This window comes from Benincasa hispida, chromosome 7 (genome assembly GCF_009727055.1).
Source record: "Benincasa hispida cultivar B227 chromosome 7, ASM972705v1, whole genome shotgun sequence".
Taxonomy (NCBI): domain Eukaryota; kingdom Viridiplantae; phylum Streptophyta; class Magnoliopsida; order Cucurbitales; family Cucurbitaceae; genus Benincasa; species Benincasa hispida.
This window is the reverse complement of record NC_052355.1, coordinates 48,543,093-48,568,690: the sequence shown is the minus strand read 5'-3', so window position 1 is coordinate 48,568,690 and position 25,598 is coordinate 48,543,093. Positions and strand designations below refer to the sequence as shown.

Sequence of the window (25,598 nt, the reverse complement as noted above, 5' to 3'; positions counted from 1 at the left end):
GAAGGGATACTATAACCATTGATGCAATCATCACAGCAAAGAGAACTTGAGATGCAACAATATAGAATGAATAACCTAGTGGTGAAGAGCTGTTTGTGAAAGGGAATTTTAAGCCCAATCTCTCCAAGGAGGAAAACAACAGCAAACTACTGAGAACAAGCCTAAAAAGAAGATTAAGTGAAAATATTGCAAGAAGAAAGGCCACCTAATCAAGAACTGTTTTATTCTTAAAAGGAAGAATAAAAAAAAAAAAGATAAAAGAAGCTAAAGGCAAATAACCTGAAGCTTTAGTTGTAGAAGGATCCTACATTTACTCTGATGCACTAACTTTAACATAAGACAAGGAAAATCTATTAGCTTTAACACAAGACAAGGAACTCACATTTATTTGATTCGGTTCGATTTGATCCAATAAATCGATTCGATTCGGTTTCACATATTAGAAAATTCAGTTCGGTTCGGTTTGACCATCGAACCGAACCGTTTCCACCTCTACCATGCGATGACTGGTGGCAATATACATAGTTTTCTCGAGAGAACGAACTGAAATCGCGTTTACCTACTAGTGTAAAATTTAGAGTGCAATCGTAATTTTTTTTTTGGAAACAAACGGTGAAATCTTAATTAGTTTAAGGAAATGAGTCGGAATGGTAATTAGATAACATTCGATGATGTTTATTTGTTTATTAACTTGTGCAGTTGGAATGAGCTGAATGATTACCAGAATACCTTTTATATTTCTAATTAATTTTATAGCACAAGAAGTATGCTTCCCTCTTTATTTGTTTACACTTATTCATTTTTTTAATCTTTTTACTATTTAAAATTTTATTTAAAAAAAAATTAGTACCTATAATAGTGAGATTTTTTTTTAAAGGAAATAGAAATTATTTTTAATTCGTTAATCTAATTCAAATTTTAATTTCATTGTAGAATTTTTTTTCAAAAATAATAATATCCGTAACAGAGATTTGTTACATATATATATTAAACAAAATTTTAATTATATAAAATCCATATAATTAATAATATAAAATAACAAAAATCTCGCTATACAAACTAGAGCTAGAATTCCAAAAACATATGGTTTCAAGGGGAAAAAAAGTCTAGTTAGCGGCATGTTTGTTTTTGGTAGCCAAGATAGTCAGAGTATTCCACCATAGAGCTCTTTTTCCTCTAATTTTTATAAGTTTTTTTTTTTTCCTAATTTTATTGTGGAATTCCGAGTGTAATTTGGTGGGAAGGTTTTGGTATCTCTACTACTTTTGGTCAATGGCATATGTGTTGAGCTATGTGTATTTCTTCTTAAAAAGTTCAAAAATTGTAGAGCACAAAAGGGAGAGTAAGTGGGAAAAATCAAAACGAGAGCTTGAGTGAGGGAAAAGGGGGAGAAAGAGGGAAAAACAAAAGAAAAAGCCAAAAAGAGTGAAAGCGAGTGAGAAAATAGGGAGAGGGGAAATTATTACGAAATCCAAAATCAGAGGAAAAAACCAAGAGCAAAAGGATGGAAAGCCAAGAACTAGTGGAAAAATAATAACTAGGAAAGCGAAATGATTATAAAGAAAAAGAAAATAACAGAAAATTTTAACTAAACAGCTCTAATTTTTCAGGTGAATTATAACGTTTAAAAATGATTTCGAAAGATTTAATACTACTTTTCAATTTTAAAATCACTTCAAAATTACTTTCAATAATGCAAAATCAATTTTAATAGGACAAGATTTTCCTAAGTAAATTATGACATGTTTGAATTGATTTTAAATGATTAAATATGTGTTTCAAAATAATTCTTAACAAGAAAAAAGTGATGGTAATTATTTCAAAATTACTCTCACAACATGGACCTAGCAGAAGGGATCAAGCAATTAGTAGGTTTCTTCCCCGTGCTTTGGCAAAGGAGTTCACCAAACGCTGCTATTCCTTCCTCATCCCTGATTATCACTTACAAAGTGCAATCCAATATAAGGAGAAAGTAAAAGATGACATCCAATCCAATATAATAAGAAAGTTCTTAAATAAGGTTAGATATGTATGCTTGCCAAAGCTTTACAGTAATAGAACAGTATATCGTGAATTCGAATCGACACATGGAAGCCACCTCATCACATTCTTGAATAACCCCTATGGTCTTCATATTCTTCCATGAATGAATCGTTGAACTTCTTGAAGCTTGCCATGATTTCAGGCATGTCTTCTTCAGCAGGTAAGATGGTTGTCCTCAAATGGAACACCCTGTAAGAAAAAATCAGCCAATGCCAATTGAAAGTTAAAAGTTTTGCAACATCATGTTCAAATCAAAATACATCAATAGAGATAAGTACATTGTCGAGAAACAAGAGGATCATGTTCAAGTTCTAAAAGTAACCATAGTTGGGAAGACGATGAAGTCGATTAAGGGTGTCTCATGTTCAACTTCGTCGACCATTATTTTAAATTATTAGTTCATAATATTTTATAAACGTCCTTTCTATTAATTTGACATTAACAAAAATAATTTTACTATAGAACAAACCTTACACGTGCAATAGAATAAAACAAATAAATTTGTATATAAAAATACCTTTGAGAAAGAGTCGCAAAAAACGTAAGTATTTTTATTTTAAACAATTTTTATTAAAAGTGTTCAAATAAAAACGAATTTTTGAAAAACATTTTTTTTCTAAGTTAATCCAAACAGTACCCAGGAGAAAGAATTGCTTGTAAATTGGAAAATTAGTAGAGATTGTAAAAGCGCTTATAATATTACCCTTCTTTCTGCCCAAAACCTGAACCTGGAACAGTGGAGATTCCAGTGGCTTCCAAGAGCTTGAGACAGTAGAAAACATCGGGCACTTTTCCTAGCTTTTTAGCAGCCTCAATTGCTCTGGGCGGGAGGCGAATTTGTGGGAAAGAATACATGGCACCTGATAACAAAATCCTCTTGTTTTTTTAATCTAATATCATAGACATCAAATTCAATAGAGGAGAAAAAGAGAAGATGAAATGTCATAACAAAAGACAATTAACCTTCTGTGAAATTGCAGATCACATTTCTACAGCTATTGAATCCATCAGTCATTATTCTTGCTCTTCTCCTCAGTGATTCAAGGATCCCCTTGCTACAATCCCACAAATGATAAAATACTGTTTACTTACTCGAAAAGGTAGTGATTCCAAACATCCTAATTTGTTGCCGTATATGACTAGTAATACCATGTTCAGAAAATTCAGCGACGAAGGGATTTGAAACAATTAGCAAGTATTAATGGAACTGTACTACTGTAAAATGTGATCTTGCTCAACGTATATGCCATTAAAGAGGTGGGGGAAAGTATTCTGCTAAGCTAGCCATACCTTTCCCTAATAAACTGATCATATGAAATATCACCAGGCTTAGGTGGGTTGACCATCAACCCCATCTGCAAATAAATAATGCAACTTTCTACATGAGAAATTCAGGCATGACAGATCTTAAAGGTTAAGAACCAAACAAATAGCACATTGAGTTGACTCACAAATATCTGAGCAGGAACGTTTGGGCTGAGTGATATAGAAGCAACCTTGTATATTTCATCAACCGTCTGCAGCATCGGACGATCAAATTTAACATGAGTATTATAAAAATGCTGAAAGGAAACTTATAAAATTGAATAGTAATCTTATGATGTAATCAAACCCTTGGAGGAATGTTGGTCATCTCAAAGTATCCACCTCGCTGTCCACATTCTCCCCAATATCCTTTCGACACGGTATGAAAAGAAATAAGCTGCAGTTCCTTGCTAATGGGTAGGCCCATGTCCAGTAATACCTGAGAGATGCTGCAAAAGATCAGAGTATGGACTTGAAAACCAAAAAGAAAGCCGAGACTCGGATATAACTATTTACCTTTCTAGAACTAATGAAGGGGCGTTCATCCTGGTATACATTTTGCTGATAAACCTCGTCTCCGAGCAAAACCAAGTTTTCTTGGAAACAGAAGTTTAGTATCTCTCTCAGATTTGCTTCACTAAGGCATTGACCAGTGGGGTTTCCAGGATTTATGATCACCATAGCTCTTACCTAACCAGAAACCAACATATAATACATGATTTATCGGTACGACTTTGACCTAAGGACTTGAACACATTCAAAAAAGTGAATTTGGGAAACATGAATACTTGTCATATAAATGTTTAATGAGCTACGGATGGAAGTTAAGATGCATTCGTTTTAAAATTTGAAAACTGATCGCTTGTGTTCTTAATTTCACGTTCCATATGAAAACACTGCATACAAGATTTCACTTTCACCAATAAATAAGAAAAATGCACCAACATTAACTCCTTTGGAGCGAGCCTGAGCAACGGATTGGCGAAGGTCGTTAACATCTAGACCCCAATTTGCAGTCTCTTCTAGGTAGTACGGAACAAGGGAACCCCCAAACAGTGCAATTGCGGCAGAGTAAAGAGGATATTGTGGAACCGGGACCAGAATCTGATAAGACAACAATTTCAAACTTAACATTCAAACAGAGGGAGGAAAGAATGAAGAAAGGTATTCATTCAAGTATAATTTTCTGCAGTAAAAAGCAATCACATGCTCATGGTCAATAAAGAAATAATACCCCATCCCCGGCACCACGGATAATCGTATTTAATATCTGCATTACACCTTTACTAGCACCATCAGTGAGGTATATGAGTTCTGGATCGCTGCCATGTGAGTAGTGAACCATAAGCATTTCAATTTCATCAACTTAACTCATACACATATTTGTGATGCAAATAAGTTAATTGATATTCATGGAGATAACATCATTATCACCTTGGATAGCCATCTCTCCTTCCTATAAAGTCTGCTACTTCCTTCCTAATTGCAGGAATTCCTCGGGAGTCGCTGTAAGCACCTAAAAGTATTTTGGAAGGAGTAAAACTAATCAATAGAATGTATCTCATTGAAGATCTGAACTTCCATGAAACCACTTTCAGAGCTTTCTAAAAGAAATAGACAAATATGGTCCTGAAACCTAATGTTTATATACAAGATAAATGTGGTTATAAGGAATTGAAAGTACCAGAGATGAAAATAGTATAGAAAAGAAAATTTGAAACTAAAGTTGCGTCCTGGCTGTTATGATTTCATGATACCCCTTCTCAACAGTAGGATCCTTCAACAATTAAATCCTGAATCATTCTAACTTGTGAAAGAAAATTAAGAAATTACCTAGGCCTCCTGGAATCAATGAGAGATAATGTTTGGCTCTTGCAATTGCATCAGCAGGAAATATTAATCCCACATTAGGATCTTCTAACAGAAAGGGAGCTTGGCAAAGAGCGACAACCTAGTAGTTTTTATGCAGACAAAGGGACAGGAGTTGACTTCAGTCCCAAAAGAAACAAAGAGATCGGACAGCAACAAAATTGAAAGTGGCTGTAATAACAAACCTGACGTGGAAAAGTCAATGGCTTCTGTCCAAGAGCATGAGGATTCCCAACATTTGTGAAAATAATCTGCAGAAATATTTGAGATACAAGTGTATAAGCTAGAGTATCAAATCGAACAAGCAGAAAAGTTATATTAAACAAAACTGAAACAGGAGACAAACTTCCATGTGCAATGATGACAAGAAGATTAACTTAAATATAAATCAAAGATCAAAATTCCAAACTTCGAGAAGGGATAGAGAAAGAGGAAAACAACGAAGATTTCACATGAAATTCTGTTTGCTCACTTTAAATTGGATCGTAGCGACGATGAATCAAATTATCACTAGTTTACTAAGGAGGTGTTTGGGCCCCAACTTCAAGCGGGTGGAGTGGGATATTACAACCCACTCTATGTTGGGGAACAATAGTCTGTGTTTGAAGTGCAAACTTATCCCTTGGTCTAAATAGTTTGTGTTTGGAGTGCAAACTATATTAACCTACAAACTATAATAACCAAACACCCTCTAATAGACCAAGGAAGAGTCGTGAAAATGTCAAGTTTATTTCAAGAACTAAGCAATAAATTACAGTAGGTCAAAGTATTTTCTATCAGAAAACAGGTGGACAAAGTATTGATCAAAGGTAAAACATAACAAATTTACCAGACTCCTCAAACTATCAAAGGAAATTTTCTTAAGAGCAGAGAAGGAATTATATGATTGACAGAAAATCAGAAATATAATTAGATGAAAACTTTATACCTTTTTCCCTTCCTTCTGAAGCTCAGAAGCTCGCAGATATAGTTCTCCTCTGACAGCATACTGAGCTTTTTTCACGTTTTCATTAATCGACTCATAGTCTAGTGCCTTGCGTGACATGATGATGTACTCGACTTATTTAAGCTATTACTCCAATAGGACCAATACAGGCAAAAAAAGCTAGAATTTACCAACCAAAGAAAAATCTGCCCTGAACCTGAAATTTACAAGAGAGAGACATGCACGATAAATAAGAAACCATATGTACAGGTCTTTCAAAGCTCTTAGGAGGGTAAGAAAACATTCACCTGAAATTACAGCTTTTCATGCCTTTATCACACAAAGTATAGAGAATATACAAAAAAAAACAAATGCACCCCAACCTATTAACTTAAATTTCAACTTAAAGCATTTGAATTTAGTTATAGCTTAACATAGGATTAGACTAAGGGTGTGTTTGGAATGCATTTTTGTCTGGAATGCATTTTCAAGTATTTAATTTAGAAAATAAGTTATTTTAAAAAAATTGGAGTGTTTATATAACTGAAAATAGCTTTTGAAGTGTATTTTCAACAATTTTTGTCATAAGTGTTTAAATAAAAATGAGTTTTTTGAAAAATACCTTTTTCATAAGTCAATCCAAATGAGCTCTAAGTGCATGTCTGGGAGTGATTTTGAGTGTTAAAATCACTTTGTCATATTCAAAATCACTTTGAAATATGCCTTTGATCACTCAAAATTAATTTAAAATTTAATTTTATTCTTTTAAATACAATTTTCATATCATCAAAAATGATTTTGAAGGATTAAAATTATATTTAGAAGTGACTTTAAAATAACCAAAAGTGATTAGAAGGATTAAAAGCATGTTTAGAAGTGATTTTAATCATTTTATAATCACTCTAAGTATGTCGCAAGAGGTCAACTTCTACAATGGCATTTCTTTCTCAACATAATATATTCATTCAGAGGTTGAGTTTCGTGACTCAAATTAATAACTAATCCAATGCATCGAGGAGATTATTAATAGTTTTATGATTTACGTAAATGAATCCGCAGAAAACAGCAGTAAACTTCCGTTGATGGACCCCATAAATTTCAAGCTGTTGGTCTTTTACCAAGAACGACGATTTAAAAAAAAATGCACAGTCGAAGGCTCAATAAACATCCATTCTTCCAATATGGGAAGATAAACAAAGAGTACAAATGTGAGTCATTGATGACAACAATAGAAATAGACTCAATCGGCTCATATCAGTCTAATTAATGTAAAGAACAAACCAAAAACCTTATAGCTCCTTTGATTTCTGAAGTCTTGCAGACAAGAGCTGGGCATCGATACAAACGAGGAAGAAATCCACGAACAGACAACACAAAATAGCATGATTTTCATTAATGATCAAAACCCACCAGAGTTAACACAAGTATATTACTCCAGCAAGCCACAGATTAAGAAAAATTAAAATAAAACAAACAAATGGCAGCCCACCAGACTTAACTACAATATCACGGATTCATTCAACGGTTAATCAAAAAATGAAAACAAGATCATATATAGAAGAGAGACACTACCAAATCGCAGTGAAGACCAATGCTGATTTAAAGAACTCGATGACTAATCAGATTAAGCGAAGAACAACTATAGTGAAATTTATTAATGATTAGAAAAAATCGGAGGTGGGTTCAAAACGAAATGGCGAAGGGAAGTCAAACTGACCTGTGTTCGAGCGAATCGCTGCAGAAGAGAGGGAAACTCGTGAGAGTATGCAGCGATTTTCCACTGACACAGAATTGGGACCCGGGTCTGAGTGAAAGTCGGATATTAGGAAGAGGGCATTATGTGGCAATAAAATTGAACGTAACGATGCATCAGAACCACTGAAATTTGGAGAATGGATTTTTTTTTCCATATTGAAAAAATTTAAGAGATAAAGTTCATTCAACAAAAGTGTGGCGTAGCTTCATACAGAAATTATAGTTTTGATAGACTGCAAGAAATTTGGTGGCTCTGTTTCTTCGGCTCAATGGTCAGACTTTGGACAATGAAATCAATAAGAAGTGGTGGGTGTTTTTTCCTTTGACAAAGATTAAATGTGATTAAACCCCACAGAAACCTGACAAAATGAGATGCACCCTTATGGTAAGGTCAAGAGGTACACACACCATATAAATATCCTTATTAAGAGTCCTTAGTTATGTTGTGGACTACATCATTATAGACACATGAGATGTGATGTCCTTTAAAAGGAAAAAGGAAAAAACGGGTTGAAATTTCTTGCAAATATGATATTTTAGAAATGAGAAATCATTCCCTTGTTCGCTCAAAAGGTGTTGATGATTGGTCAATCATAGTTTGGTCTTATCAATGTATGATTGAACTAAAAAAATGTTGATAATTGATGTAAAAATTTGCATGAGGATCATTCAAGACAAAGCCCAAAATTCTCCATAAGTGGTAGAGGAGAAATAAGGATCATGCATCTTAAAAATAAAATGTCAATGTCTCGAGATTTGGGTCAATCAATCGAGCTGATGAATATATATCAGTGGTAAAATAATTTTAATAGATTCGGATTAACACCTTACAACTTCGAGCACTAGAAATGTCGATTACACCAATGCCTTTATACATAACTAGCTAGAACATGTGTCGGAGAACATGTTAATAAATAGCTTCATTCAACCACCCCAAGGGAGAGAGTAAATAATCTCCAATCTCCAATTTCCAAATGAGAGATCTAATCTTACTTCTTTTGTGTTTAGTTGAATTAATCAAATGGGAGAGTAAGTAATCTTCAAAAGAAAGATATAACTTTACTTTTTTGTATTTAGTTGAATTAATCACTCATTGTACTAACTTAAGCATCAAAATGTAATAGGCTCGGCACCATACCGGCATAAGGATCTCTTATGCAGGTCAGCTCGGAATATCCAGACTAAACCGGAGAGAAGTAGGCCGGAGATCAAAGCCACTAGGAACGCATAGTGAAATCCAACACAAAAGAGATTTTAGCACCCAAACATCTAAATATCTGTTTTCTTAACTATTAAATCTACATTATTTATACTCATGGATGGTTAATTTTTTTCATGCTTTCGCAAATGGTAGAGAGTGGACTCTTTTTAGTTCAACGGTGAGGGTGGAGAGATTTGAAATTCCAACCTCTTAGATAGGGACATATTTTCACCAAATTTCACATATTTTTACTTTAATTAAGTGTATTTAATTGAAAAATATTGCCTTACATTGATTAGGTCAATGTTGGTTTTTGACCATAATGCTGGATCTAGCATTTTCTACTCATTTATAACTGATGTATAGGGAAAAATATATGGCTAATTATCTAGTCTCAAGAAGATAATTCAATGGATCCTTTTCTAAAATGGGAATTATTTGATCAAGTATGGATTTGACCCATAGAGTCAAGTAAAAGGGATAAAAGATCAACAATGGATCAAAAAAATAAGTACAATGAAAGTTGATCCATAAGGTCGCCCACAAAAGTACTAAAAAAAAAAAACATAGAATGGCAAACCTTAGGTCGGCCATATGTCTTGTGAAGGCCGACAATAAGGGTGGCAGCTATGATGGACAAGTTATGCTTAATTGTTTTAAACAGGACTGGTATGCTTGCGCTCGTTGATTCATAATGGTGATGTTAAATCAATAATGTTCAAATTAATTATTCAAGTAAGTGATTGTTGTGAAACTATTTTTTTATATATTCGAAAGGGGTGAAGACATTTGAGGTATGTTGAAAACATTTCGAGTTCTCCGTTCTATTAGCTCTCTAAATTATCATAGACTTGATCGTCGGAGTGTTGGAAGCTAAGCACTACACTAGTGTTAGATTTTTCTAGTCTTGCCAAACAATTATTTGATTCCTCCTATTATTATAAATTCACAATTGATATCAAATTTTGGCATCAATAATTGAGTTTCAAAATTCATGTTTTTATGTCAACTTTTGGTTGATTCTAAGGTCCGCTAGATGACTAATTTAATTTTAGTTTTATGTTTTTGAATTTAGGTTTGTTTTCTCCTAATTTATAATATACTTTTTAAGGTAAAATTCTATTAGAATGTTAGAAGGATATTGAGACTTAGGGCGACATGTCAGTGATCTGAAAAGAAAATTCAAACTTGAGTATCACCACCTCGATTTCATGTAACTTTATATTTTCTCACTTTTCACTCCATTGATAGTTTTGATTTGAAACATTTATGAAAAATTAAATGGTAATATTACAAATTTTAAGAAAACAAAGTCATTTTTTTTTAACAAATAAGATTTTTTCTTTTTTCTTTTTTTATTTTTTTAATGGGCTGGTAAATGTAACGATAGGGGAAAATATCTGGTTCAACTGTTTTCTACAAATACATATTACAAACCAAGGTTAAAACCAAAACGTCACCATTTAGGGGCCGTTTGTTTTTGGGAGTATTGATGACTAAAATTTTTAGATGCCCATAATTATTAATATACGAAATTGTAGATGTCTGAAATCTTTAGATTATCATGCTTGTTTTGTAGGAATATTTTTATAGATTTCTAGGAATATTTTGATAATTATGTTTATTTCGTAGGATTTCTACTCGAGAATATTTTAAATTTACATTTTGTTCCAAGAATAAACTTACGACTTTTTGTTAATTTATAATTTATTTAATGTAATTTAAACTTATATAACATACTTGTTTTTATTAATTTGAATTTTTTTTAAATCAATATAATTTTTATTATTTTTATATGTTTTTTTCCAACAAAAATATATCATAATTTAATATTTTTTTAATATAATAAATATTAATTTAAATTTAAATTTAAATATCTTGCTTAAAGATTATAAAAACTACGTATATATATATATGTATGTATATATAATTGATAGTATTTATTTTAATTATATAATGCAAATGAAGAGTTATATACATGCATATGAATATAAGAGAAAAAAAGAGGGCACAAAAGAAATCTGGAAAAATTCACGTTTTACATGGACATTTAAAACTTTTCAAATATTTTTTTTAGATACTGAAAAACCTAGCATCTTATAATACCGCACAACAAATATCTTAATCCAGATGTTCATTCTATAAATCTAAGATAACCTCTTAGGAAGCGGGTGCATTTATATATTTTTAGAGGGTCACCCAAGATTCCAAGTGCAGCAAAAAACGCCTGCCGGTCCTAGTCATGAGAGTCGCATCCTTCGCTTTTCGTTCAGAAACCCTAACACACTCGTCAAATGCTCCCGAAGTGAATCGGATGTTCGAAGATAAATAACCGAATTGCGTGCAAGATCAAGAATTTCAATAATTCTCATCACAGTTGACTAATCCTTTCTAGCCAATTCAAGACTCTGTTTCTATTTTGATCTCGATATTAATTACTGCTGCCTTCAGCTGCCGCTCTGAAATTGACTTCGAAACGTGACGCCAAGAAGATTGCAATAGTTGCCAAATTTTGTCATTGTAAGCTCGTCTTCTATTTATTCTTGTTTCTTTTCCTACATCTTCATATATAGCATATGTCAATATAATTGTGAATGTTTCCATAAACGAAGTTGATCTTTAGTTACTCTGTCATGCTAAAGTTATATTGAATATATATCTTAAAACTGCATTGTTAGATAGGGTTGGTCTAGACTTTTTGAAGTGGAATTATTGAGTAGATTTTAGTTTGCAATATCTCTCTCATTGAATTTGTTGCTTTCTAGATAGCAATTGCCTTTCGGCCTGACGATGGAGCATGGAAAAGATTTCATAAACAATTGCAGCATTTTCTACGGTACATATATTATATTGACTCTAATATCATCCTTGTCATGAAAGAGAGAATCATTCACTGTATGAGGTCCATTAAATGAATTGTTAGCCTTTAAGTGCACATTAGGCATCGTAGACATAGGCATAAATATAAGGGACGAACTCGAAAGCATGCTTTCATAAGTAGTGACCCAGATGAGCTCAATCATAGGCATAAGATGGGAACTGGAGGGCTCACAACATACGATATGTATAGCCCGATAAAAATACTAAGAGTCACTATCAGTCTAACGCAGTCATAAACTTACAATCGTAGTTTTAAATCATGCTTAAAAGGGTTCAAACAAGTCTCAAAATACATCCATCAAACATACACCCATCATCACACAATATCATAGCTTCCATTGCATAAACATAGGCCTCCATAATTTTCTCAAAACAATTCAACAAAGCATACCATAACTTTTCAATCCAACATACATAATGCAATCACATATTTAACATCAACTTGAGTTCGATAGCGAATTGACAGTAGGTAGCTTACCTTGATATTAAGTCCAGGTAATTAGCAAACCAAATCCCTCTTTCTCTTGAGTGAAACTCTTGAGTTGCCGTAAAAAAACACATATAATATCAATCCATAATTATAATCCAATCTTATGTGTGACATTTATTCCAAGGGTTAAAAACCCAAATTTCAGCAACTCGAAAATTAAAATTTTACACACAAAGTGTGTCGAAAATGCCCAATTTCACTGTCGAAGCTGTTGGACAGTATTGATAAATGCCTCGAAACTTCGATCCGACTTCAAAACATTAAGGGTATAACTTAAATTAGTCTAGAAATTCAATGGGCATTGAAGAATCAAACAAGGGTAGGACCAAAACGTCCAACATTTTGCCCAAAACGTCCAACATCTACCCAAAACAAGAATCTAGAGGGCAGATAATTGGGCTAAGCCGGCGGCACGCGTGCACTGGCAACAGCGACGCGTTCCATGGATTCAACACTGGCAGTGGTGAGGAGGGTTGGTGCAAGAAGAAAATGGTGTGGTTGGATCCAAGCATGTGCAAACAGAGGAGGGGAGAAGTCGACGGCAACGCGTGGAGCTGAAAGTGAAGGCGTCAATTGGACCTAGGCAGCAAGCGCTGGAGGCGATGAACATGCAAAAACATGCAATAGGAAGCAATTAGGATCTAAAGTGCTATAATTACATTAATTAGATTAAGCATGCTAGTTCAAAACTGAAAAAACAGAGTTTGATGAATAAACCTTGATGTAGCTCAAAATTAAAGCAATCCTTTGGATTTTTTTAATCACGAACATTTTGTGAACCACCGCTAGAGTCTTCCCCGCTAATTGGAGTTGGAGTTAACTTGAAGCTATAGTTTTTAGAGACAAAATTCAGCTTCAAAAGCCAATCTTTTCAACCCTTTACTCACCAATTCATTCTTCTATTTAAAGAAGAAATCATGTAAAATAGAATCATCTCAAATTGACACCAAATTAAACACTAATTGGGGTGGGATTTGAGGTGTTTGCAAGAAGAGAAAAGTGGAAAAAATCCACAACTCTTTAAATATAAAAATTCAATTTTAAATGAAAATTTCTTAGTTTGAAATAAAAATTAATTCACATAATTATTTCTAAATAAAAATAATTCTAATAATTAATTTAAAATAATTTATTAACCATTTTTAATTAATTATATTAATTTAATAGCAAATATTAAATTAAAAAATAACACCAATCCGGATAATGAATACCTATTCATGTATAAAATATTTAAATCATAAATATTTCCAATTTTCTTTGTAATATAGTATAATTCACAATTAAATTATACATGATTATGTTCATTATATCGTATATAATTAACGCTTACTCCCTAAGCCATTTGAACAATTTAAATTCTTTCATCACACTATTCTAAGGTTTAGTCTGATATGAGCTAGTAGAGGACCTAATGGACCTACAAATCATGAGCTCCAACGATCCGAGATTAATGGGGTAAACTCTTTAACCTAGTTAACGATGTTAACTATTGAGACACTCCACTATAGTTCAGTAGTTGCACTCTCCTCACTGTAGATATATTTCTGTTCACTTGATATAACCATAATTAGTAAGTCAAATTTTCATAGGTTGTTCGTAATTACAACTGGGTCAAAATTATTGTTTTACCCCTGTAATTACATTTCCTTAAGTCTCACTCATCCTTTAATGAACAATTGGTTTGTGGTCCAACCACCAAACCAAATCTCTCTCGGGCCATTGAGAGGGTGGGACCCGTTATTCAAGACCCAGAGTCAGCACTTAAGAGAACGACCTATCTAGTATCCTTAAAATTAGGTATGAGTGAATTTTATCTTGCAGGACTATGTCTCCAACTATCTACCCGGTCTTACCTCTAAAATGGTAGGCTTATTGAGTCAGTGAACTCGGACCACCATCACCCATGTAGATTAAAGGATAATCCCGAATAAGTAGAAGTTCATTGTTAGCTCAAGATTAAAACCGAGTTACCTAGATCATCGTATTGAAAAAGTCAGTCTTAACTGTAAACGTTGTTATAAAGTAAAAGTGATTATTTCGTGGTCCGATCTTAAGCAAACTCATTGCATAGCATGCCTCCGCTCATAAACGATTCAGGATCACATCATTTGTATCAAATACAAAGTATGTCACATCCATAGGGTCCCCAAGATAAGGTACCCAACCTTATCCCTATACTATAGACTGTTTTGACTACTATTCAAACTTGAACTATTTTTATGTTTCCATATATAGTTCAAGTATTAATGCTATAGCCAGGGGTTCTTAGTTTATTTTTTTTAGGGTTTTTAAGTGTAATTCACATATTTAATAACATTTTTACTGAATAAACCTCAATAACAACTTTATTGTAAAATAGAATTCGTTTATTGTTTACAAACTATAAGTTTTAGGACATAAAACCCAACATGCACGTCCATGGAGGTCTCCTACCTTTGTGGACCACCTTCCATGTTTTAAGGAGTCTTCTACGCCTCCGTGGTCATAAGTGCACCAAGTGCATATTGTCCACATGTGGCCGCCAGGGTGAGCTTCGGTCACCAACCCCTGCGAGTGCTGCCTCACATGCTCGTGCCTTCACTTGCTTGCTTGATGCACGCTCATGCCCAGGTCTGACATGTGTGCATGCCCAGTGTTGCATCCTTCGTGTGCGTGTCGTGCCCTATCCGGATGGGATGTTGTGCACATGTGCACGCCTTGCTGAGGGCTTTGTGCGCGCGCCTGATGGCGTCTTCACATGCATGTGCACGTCGAGGTGCTCGCGCACGCTGCCCATTCATGCAATGTCTGTGCATGGTGCATGGGCCTCCTACCCACACCGTGCACCTTCTTCGACTAACCTCCCTGTCAGCTTGTCCACGCACCCAGCCTTGAGTTTTCACCAGTGCGCTACCCATGCGCATGTCTTGGCATTGGTTAGCTCAAGGCCTTGGCTGACCATGCCAATGCTTAAGAGCTAAGGTCCTGACAAACGTTGTCACGGTGGGGAAGCGCAGTATTGCATATTTTTAAATTTTTCTTATGTGGCACCAAGTCACACTTGGCCAACCTACTAACTGGATTCAATTTTTGTTCACCAGGTGACTGTGGCAAGTCGAACACACCCTAGAATGGGTTGTGTTAGATACTAATGGCTATAAGGAAGGAAGGTAGAGACACAGTTGTGGAAATAACATTTCATTACTCAAGGTTATGAAGACCACAATTATAAAAGGACTCTAACTCGCAAGACCAACTCTAAAAGAGTTTTACAATATAATGAATTCACTTTCGCTCACAAGATGCTCAAGTGAAAGCCTTGTGATCCTTACAAATTTTGATCCCCTTCTTCTCCATGTCTTAGCCTTTCAAGAATAGGTGGGAGTGAGCCTAGAAATGTAGAGGAAGTGGGGGAATGGCCCAAGTGGGACTAACTACCCACTACCCATGACTTTAAGGCTACTCTACATGTCTCCGTTCTTTTTTCCTTTTAGGAAGGAGACATTTCCACTTTTCCCATGTCCACTTTTCCCTCTTTCTAACTCCCACTCTCCCACTTACTATTTTTAAGACACCGCCACCTTTGGAAGTAGGAAGCCACCATTCACCAATGTAGTTGCTTGTCATTGGAAGTCTCCTACCTTTATGGACTACCTTCCACGTTTTGAGGAGCCTCCCACGCCTTCGTAGTCTTGAGTAAACCAAGTGCATGTTGTCCACATGTGGCCACCAGGGTGAGCTTCAGTCACTAACTCCCATGCGCGCTACCTCGCACGCCCGTGCTTTCGCTCGCCTTCTTGGTGCATGCCTCGAACACCCATGCGTCCATTTGGCATATGGGCACGCCTAACATTGTATCCTTCGTGTGCATGTTATGCCCTATCTGGGCGGGACATCGTGCACATGCATGCGCCTTGCTGAGGTCTTCGCGCATGTGCGCCTAATGGCATCTTTGCGTGCGCGCGCTCACATCTAGGTGTAGCGTGTGCATGCCTGTTGCATTTCATGTGATGTTCGTATATGAGGCGTGAGCCTCTTGCCCACGTTATGCACCTTCCTCAACTTCTCGTTGTCAACCTATCTATGTTGTTGCTCCTGGTGCTTGATTAACCTCTATTGGCCAGACTCTTGTGCCAGCCCGTCAACACCCTTGGGCATGGTTGTCTCGGTTAACCTCCTGTTAGCTTTAGGTGTGTTCTCCGCCCATGGGACACGATCCACCTACCGTGTCATGTGCTTCAGTCTTGGGAGTCTAACAAACCTCTCCCGCTAGAGCTAGCCAATGTTCTCGTTGGTCTGTCCTTTTCTAATGGTCTCACGTCTATACACCATAGGGTTGCTGGTGGATTTATGCCCTCTCCCCGGATGGCTCTCCTTTCAACCTTCTGAGGATGTTGGAGGTTCGGTCTGAGTTGTTCATCCACTCGGACCTACTGGGGCACTCACGCTAAAAAGTGGGAAATACGTGAGCGCTTCTTCAAGCCTTACCTACGACTTGGTTGCTCAGCAGAAGCGAAGCGAGTTCTTTCTGTGCCCAAATTAACCAGTGATGCTCTGACGAAGCATGGGGTGTCCTCATCGTGGACCATCACCCCATTCAGTTGAGGCATAAAGGAGATTCTTGCCTCGATTAGGAATTTCAGTCCTAATACCACATCAAAATCTTCTAGTGGGATCATAAAGAACTTGCAATGGTTCCTCCATGAACTAAACTCTAATTTGACCGTGGATATACCCTCTACTGGTCAGGCCTCTACATTGATGGTCTTGAAACGACTATCACTTCGGGTTACCGTCAAACCCAACTTGTCCACTACTCTCATAAAAATGAAGTTGTTGATGGCCCCAATATCTAACATGGCCATCATCTCCATGTCATTTATACTGATGGCCATGTACATCAAATTGTAATGACATGGCTTCGAGGTAAATGACAAGGTGTTCAACAACTAGAGAATGTTTACCCTGTAGGTGTCATCCTCAACTTTCCTCTCCTCAAGCATCACATTCAACTTCTCCCATCATGGGTAGTCTCTTGCCTTATGCGGGCCTTTACATAAGAAGCAAATGTAGGTAGGAGTCAGGGTGGTAGCTTTTTCCTTCCCCTTGTCGTTGTTGTCTCCATCATTCTTGGATCCTCCCTTCATCTGGTTGGATTTCTTCTATTCTTTCTTCTTCTTCTCAGGAGAATTAGAAGAATGGTTTGACTTGAAATCCATCAAGGCATCAGCAGCAGCAATGGAAAAAGGTAGATCTTTCACACTCTGTCTTTGAAGCTCCATTTAAGCCCATGGTTGATGCCCCAAGAAAAAGTTGAATAGCTTATCCTCCTCAGAGATGTGCTGGATGTCAAGGATTAGGGAGCTGAACTCCTTGACGTGGGTCCGGAGGGAGCTTATATGCTTTAGTTTCTTGAGGGCCTCCCTAGTAACCCAACCAGTGTTACTAGGGAGGAATTGGTTCCTAAGTTCCTTCTTTAGTGATTCCCAGGTTTCAATCTTTGCTCTCCCTGTATTCTCATCATCAACTTTTCGAGTACGCCACCACAGTTTGGCGTCTGAGGCGAGTACATGCTGGCAATGCCAACTTGAAAATGAGAAGGGTTGCGAAAGAAGGGGAACAACTTAATTCCTAATCCCATATTTTAGGACACTTGAGACCCAAATCGAGCAAGGAACAACTCTAAGACATTTAAAATGAGAAGGATTGTGAAATTCGAGTTTGGAGTGAGATTACTCAAGTGAAGAAATGAAAAATCAACAACTAAAAACATGAAAAACAGCATCAAAATTATGAAAACGGCAACAAAATTAATTCATAATTGGACTAGTTTCATCATTTTCCCAAGTTTTAAACAAATTACAACCTACCCAAGCTCAATTCCTCTAATATAAAAGTATAGAGTCAAAGTTTAACTCACCAAACATAGTTTCCAACAGATGACAAAGGAATGAATGAACAATGGACGAACACCTGGCTTCGATTTGGGGGTTTCTCGTCTGTGTGATAAGATTAGAAGAAGGAAGAAAGCAGATATGAAATTGGGGGTTTTAAAGTGGAATTCCCGATGGGCTATCATAATCGTCAGGAGTTCCTACACAACTCTCAATGAATTATTTAATTTGTAGGGAGCTCGACCCGTCTAGATTGGCCTTCTGTTCTATCTCCTAACGGGCATGGTGAGGCATTGGGAGTTTGGTCGAACTCCCAACACCTGCTTTTGGTGTGTCGAGAGTTCTTACCAACCATTGACAAGTCACATACTGCGTCAGAAGTTATTGAGCACTCTCGACAGCATCCTTGCATAGTCGGGAGAGATTCTCTCTCCCAACGATGTATTTTTTGACAGTTTTTTTAGGCGTCAAGAGAGTCTCTTTTTCTTGTAATGTCAATTCGAAGTAGACCAATCTTTATTGATATTAAAGTCTTTCTATAGTTGCTAAAGTTCCTAAGACAGATAGTGATACTAGTCTATCACCATGTATGAAAACTATGTACTAACAAGTATATTATTAAATAAGCATTGATACACAACAACACAATAAAAGCCCATCATTAAATAACTCAAATAAGTCAAATAAAAACCTTGAGTACATTATTAAATAAGCTTGGAGCAGTGTCTGTCATCAATTTCACATATTGTTTTCCTAGTTGTACATCACTCATTCATTGCAACAACTATGCCACCCTCCCTCTTCTAAGTTCAATCCTTAAATGATAGAACTTTATCATTCATTCAAATCACTCATCCTTTAAAACCCATTTACTGAAGTCTATCATTGTTTATCTCAGATAGACAATGATAGAACTCTATCACTTTCTATCTGAAAAAGACAATGATAGAACTTTATTAGTGTCTATCTAAGATAGACAATGATAGTGCTCTATATCTATCTCAATTCGGAATTAACAATCAATAATCAATAACCAATGACATTAACGCTATCCACCAATAACATTAACCAGTGACTTGTGACATTATTGGTTTTACCTTCCTCTTTTCAAATTTTATTTTTTTTCCCTCTTGCTTTGCTTGTTAATGATTCAACTTTTATTATTTTCTTTCCTTTTCAGTTGCTTCCTTTTGTTGTTGATGATTCAGCTTTGACCACGTTTTGTTTTTTGCTTACCATCTATTTAGACAAAAAAAATGTTTAATAAGATTTAATAAGTATGATTAAATGGAAAAGTTGATAAAATGAAAAGAAAAGAGAAGGATTATAACCTTGAAGTTGTAATGTTGAAGAATCGATTTTTAGGACAGTTGTACCAGTTGTAGCAGCAATGTAGTAGTAGCGACAGTCGTAGTAGGAAGAAGAAGATGAAAAAGAACCACAACAACAGGAGAAGAAGATGAAGAAGAAGAAGGACGAGAAGTCGTATGATAACTTGTAGAAATACAAGTTATTAAAGCTCAAATTATTAAAACAATGAGAAAAGGCGATAGTAAATAGGCAATATTACAATTGAATGCACCAAACTAAAAGCAAAATCGCAATCGTTAACTCTCATCGCATAAAAGCAGTTAAACTGAGTTAATCTTGTATTTCTGTGCAGGAACAAAGCGATAGCGATGTCCTGAGTTGACGATCCAATGGAACAAAACGATAGCGCAATCTTCTGAGTTGGTGATCCAATGGTACTTCAAAGACGATCTCGTGATGACCTTACATAAAGGCGGTGGTTTAATATAATAAAATGTGATAGGACGTGAAGCCGATAGCGGCCAAATCAAAAATTCAGTTGGCGCCCGTTGAAGACCATATCGTTGCAAATCCATTGAACCTCTAGTGACCATCAGACGGCGCGACAGGGTATGGAAATTAATTCCACTCTTCCATACAATCATTAGTGAGATGAACTGTTTTGTCTGGAAGTTTATAAATACCATTCAATGCTACCAAACCGAAGGACGATTCCCGAAGGGAGGAATTCTTAAGGGGAATTAATTTTCGGAGAGGTTGAGAGATTGCCAAAATAACACGGAAGAGAGACACCAACCCACACCTAACCCTTGTGAGAGCAAGAGTTACAAATTAGAAAAGAATTGAAGTGCTAAAAACCGTGTAAACGCCAGAGGAAGCAAGACACTACTTATCTGGCTTAACACTTACATCATCTATTTTTTTGTACTTGAGCATTTTATTTGCAAGAATGGAAATTACATTTCAATCTATGTTCATTCTTTTCACGCCATACATGAGTAGCTAAATTTGTGAATGGGTTGAAAAGTACTTAGCTAGCATGACTTAAGTTATGTACTTCATGCGATCATCTTGTCTTATGTATGCTTCAATCATCTCTTTGAGTACTTGAGAGAGTAGTCTAAAGACGTAGAATCTAGGCTTGAAAAAGTCAGATTAAATCTCATAAGCAAGAGTAGAAGAGACTTGGAAATAAGTTCTATCTGCTACATTCCCTACACATCGCATGCATTCTGACATAGAAAATGTGGTCATATGCATTGAGAAATGTAGTGCTTAACATTTGTGTATAGCATGATCGCATGACTTGTAAAATATCTTGAGAAATGTTAGCAAAACCTCTTCTCAACCCTCTATCGCATATTTGTTACAACACCTCTCTTCTATCGCTTTGCGTTTAATTCCATCGCCTTAAGAAATCAAAAGTCAATCACCAACTTCTTAAACTTAAAAATAACAATAAGATCAGAGATAGAATCTGTCGCATATCTGAGTAATCCCTGCGTTCGACCTTGGACTTACCAGGACCCTAAGAAGGCTTATACTTGGGCTTTGTTAGGAACACTTGCATGATCACCGTATCCACACACCCTTTTATCACATGATAAATCAACGAATCAAGTTTTTGGCACCGTTGTCGGGGATTATGGTATAGATTGTGCTAACATCAAACCTCTTTGATCTTTGTAGCTTTCGACCTTTGGAGTATTGCCATTCCACATGTGAAGGAAGAAACAAGCGTTCTATGAGCGAAAGAAATACTCCTGAGTACGACCCAGAGATTGAAAGAACTTTTCGCATAAGGCAGAAAAACAGCACAGACGACAAGGAAGAGTTTGTAGAATGGCTGAACAACCTGAAGAACGAGTAGCAAATGAAAACAACATGATGGAAAATCCCATCCTACTGAAAATGATCGCAATAGACCCATCCGGGACTAAGCATCACTAAATCTATATGATTTCTCCCCAGGAATCATGAGACCAGGATTGGATGGATCAAGGTTCGAGATGAAGCCAGTAATGTTACAAATGATTCAAACAGTGGGACAGTTCAGAGGATGGTTTGGTGAAGATCCACACGCCCACCTACGAAGCTTCATTGAAATCTGCAACACTTTTGTGTTCCCTAATATTTCCCCAGAAGAGGTTCGACTCACGTTATTTCCATTTTCACTATGCGATAAAGCAAGAAAATGGGCATATTCTCTCGAACCAAGAGAGATAACGTTATGGGAACAAGTTGTGGAGAAATTTATGAAAAAGAATTTCCTTCCCACAAAAAATGCCAAAATGAGGAGATTGATCACCAATTTTGAACAAGAAGAAGATGAATCGCTCAGTGACGCATGGGCGAGATTCAAGAGGCTAGTACATGATTGCCCACACAATGGATTACCTGATTGCCTCCAAATGGAGATTTTCTATCATGAACTTAACTCTGCATCATAAATAGCTGTCAATGCAGTAGTAGCAGGATGTCTTCTGGACAAAACATATGATGAAGCAAAGAATATTCCTGATCGCATCTCAAAAAATCATGAACACTAGCAAGAAAGCGATCAAAGAACGAAGCCCAAAGAAGGTAATTCAAGTAATGGTGTCATCTCATCATTATAAAATCAGATGAATGCGATGATCAACTTTTTGCAAGGCATCGCAATAAACAATTCAGGAGCTCGAAATGGGTAAGTCAATGAGATAGTCCAAACAAGCACCAGCTGTGTCTTATATGAAGAATCGCATTCTTTTGAGGAATGCCCACGAAATCCTCAATCAGTTTACTTTGTCAAAAACAATCCTTATTCAAACACTTTCGTCACCCCAATTTTCTTAGAAGAACATCTAACAGCAAAGCAGTCAGCTTGTAGCTTAGAGAGAGGGGCTGCCAGGGTTCTTCCATAAATCTAATGGACAACAGCAAGCTAGCAGCTCTCAACCACCATCCTCATCATCCCTGGAGAACTTGTTGAAGGAATACATCGAAAAGAATGAAACAATCATTCAAAACCAAGCTACGTCCATCTACAATTTGGAAATTCAAATGGGACAAACTATAGAAGAGCTAAAGAACAGACCTCAAGGGACATTGGCTAGCTCAACCGAGCTTCCATGCAATCTAGGGAATGCTGGGAAAGAACATTGTCAAACAGTCGCCTTAAGAAGTGGAAAGGCAGCGATAAAAGCTAGAGAGGAGCCTTGCAAGACTGAATCAAAGGAACAATCTACGATTGAATCAAAGCAGCCTTTATCGCAGACTGAATCCATGAAGTCCAAGACAACCAGGGAACTAGAAGATGCGATCACCTCTAAGCCTCCAAACCATGAAACACTGGAAGTACAGCTACCTTCATTTCCTCAAAGACTAAAAAAGAAACATAATGATGAAGGCCAGTATCAGCACTTCTTGGAAATATTGAAACAATTGCACATTAATATTTCATTCATAAAAGCGATAAAACAGATGCCTGTGTATGCGAAATTTTTTAAGAACATCGTCTCAAAGAAGAGAAGCATAGGAAGATTTGCCATGGTGGCATTGACACAAGAATACAACACTATAATTCCACCAAAGATGTGTGACCTGGGCAGTTTCACAATACCCTGCTCAATAGGAAGAATCTATATTGGCCAAGCATTATGTGATCTCGAGGCAAGCATAAACTTAATGCCTTTTTCAATTTTCAAAAGATTGGATGTGGGACAACTAACACCCACAACGGTGACTCTTCAACTCACCGATAGATCCTTGGTGCACCCTGAAAGGAAATTAAAGGATGTCTTGGTAACAATAGATAGATTCATTCTACCTGCAGACTTCATTATCTTAGATTATGAGGCAGATAAAGATGTTCCAATGATATTAGGACGACCATTCTTATCTACTGGTCGTGCTCAAATAGATATGCATAAGGGAGAAATCACACTGAGTGTCAATGGGAAGAAGCCCAAGTTCAATATTATCAAGGTAATGAAGTCCCAGGTGAGGCTTATCTGATTCCGATGATGAACAAACATGCATTGGAAATTGGAAATCCGAGGAAGAGAATGAAGAAAGAGAGGATGCTATAGCATCCATTGAGACTTGTCATGCGATAATGGGGATGTCGAAGAATGATGAAATGTTGAATTTGGATGAAGAAAGAAAAGCACAGAAGCCCTCTTTAGAACAACCACCTACACTAAAACTAAAAACTCTACCAACCCACTTGAAGTACGTATTTCTCGGCCAGAATGAAACCTTACCAGTCATCATATCCTTTGTGTTACCTGAAGAAAAAGAAACCGCGTTGATCAGTGTTTTAAAAAAATATATTAAAGCGATCGGATGGACGCTCGCAGACATTAGAGGTATTAGCCCAACTTATTGCATGCATCGAATCCGGCTTCAAGAAAATCAGAAAAGCTCAATAGAACCTCAATGCAGACTGAACCCTACGATGAAAGAGGTTGTCAAAAAAGAAATCATCAAATGGTTAGATGCCGACATTATCTACCCCATCATAAACAGCACTTGGGTCAGCCCTGTGCAATGCATTCCCAAAAAGGGTGGGATGACAATGGTTCCTAACGCAAACAACGAATTGATCCCCATGAGAACCGTCACAGGTTGACAGATTTGTATGGATTACAGGAAACTCAACACGACGACAAAGAAAGATCATTTCCCCTACCTTTCATTGATAAAATGCTCGACAAATTAGCAGGGAATGATTATTTTTTCTTTCTTGATGGGTACGCAGGCTATAACCAAATTATGATCGCACCAGAGGATCAAGAAACACCACGTTTACATGTCCATATGGAACATTCGCCTTTCGTCGCATGCCTTTTGGATTATGCAATGCACCCAGTATGTTTCAAAGGTGTATGATGGTGATCTTCTCCGAGTACCTTGAAGACTCGATTGAAATCTTTATGGAAGACTTTTCAGTCTATGGACAAACATATGAAATCTGTTTGCAAAACCTAGAGAAATACTGAAAAGATGTGAAGAAACTAATCTGGTATTGAACTGGGAAAAGTGTCATTTTATGGTTGAGGAAGAAATTGTGCTAGGGCACAAGGTTTCAAGGAATGGGTTAGAGGTGGACAAAGCAAATATTGAAGCTATAGATAAACTTTTACCTTCAACGAATGTGAAAGCTTTGAGGAGTTTCCTAGGGCATGCAGGGTTTTGCAGAAGGTTTGTCAAGGACTTTTCCAAAATCGCTCGACCTTTGAATACGTTGTTGGAAGTTGATAGACCCTTTGATTTTGATTCACACTACCTCACTGCATTCAAGACCTTAAAAGACGCTTTAACTATAACACCAATTCTGATCGCATCTGATTGAGCGAAGCCATTTGAACTGATGTGCGACGCCAGTAGGTATGCGATGGTGGCAGTCTTGGCACAAAAAGTAAAGATAATTTTACACCCCATCGCATATACTAGCAGGACGCTAAACTCCATGCAGGCAAATTACACCACTACCGAGAAGGAACTTTTAGCGGTGATTTTTTCTATTGAAAAATTCAGGCCTTATTTGTTGGGGTCAAAAGTGATAGTCCACACAGATCAATCTGCGATAAGATATTTGATAACAGAAAAAGAAGCGAAGCCTAGACTAATCTGTTGGGTTCTCTTACTCCAAGAATTTGATATGGAAATAATCGACTGAAAGGGAACAGAGAACAAGGTCGCTGACCGTTTATCGCGATTAGAAAATCCAAGAGTGGACGCATCCAATCAGTGGTGAACACCTCATTTCCTGATGAGCAGCTGCTTAAGATTGAAGAATTCCTCCCCTGGTATGTAGATATTATCAACTTCTTGGTCTGCAAACAATTCCCTTAAAACTACGCATCCCATCAAAAGAAAAAACTCATACATGAATGCAAATTTTACTACTAGGATGATCCAAATCTCTACAAAAGGGGACCAGACCAGATATTGAGACTTTTT

The 25,598-nt window shown here is 36.5% G+C and overlaps 2 protein-coding genes and 1 non-coding gene across 3 annotated transcripts; 1 reads left to right on the top strand and 2 right to left on the bottom strand.

Moving 5' to 3' along the window:
• Positions 1-1,935: 1,935 nt before the first annotated feature.
• On the bottom strand, positions 1,936-8,014 carry LOC120081935 (glutamate--glyoxylate aminotransferase 2). Its single transcript, XM_039037120.1, has 14 exons — positions 7,860-8,014; positions 6,146-6,359; positions 5,403-5,468; positions 5,182-5,299; positions 4,783-4,864; positions 4,583-4,670; positions 4,294-4,452; positions 3,865-4,038; positions 3,656-3,787; positions 3,495-3,560; positions 3,334-3,398; positions 3,007-3,098; positions 2,747-2,903; positions 1,936-2,232 (listed from the first exon to the last, which is right to left on the bottom strand). The coding sequence occupies exons 2-14, from the start codon at positions 6,260-6,262 to the stop codon at positions 2,103-2,105; spliced, it is 1,446 nt and encodes a 481-aa protein (XP_038893048.1). The 5' UTR covers positions 6,263-6,359; positions 7,860-8,014; the 3' UTR covers positions 1,936-2,102.
• Positions 8,015-21,940: 13,926 nt separating this feature from the next.
• Positions 21,941-22,047, bottom strand: LOC120082295. The gene has a single exon (XR_005483126.1). It is a non-coding gene; the product is annotated as a small nucleolar RNA R71 (small nucleolar RNA).
• A 647-nt stretch (positions 22,048-22,694) lies between these two features.
• On the top strand, positions 22,695-23,648 carry LOC120081122. Its single transcript, XM_039035795.1, has one exon. It carries the CDS (start codon positions 22,695-22,697, stop codon positions 23,646-23,648), a length of 954 nt encoding a protein of 317 aa, XP_038891723.1.
• Positions 23,649-25,598: the final 1,950 nt, after the last annotated feature.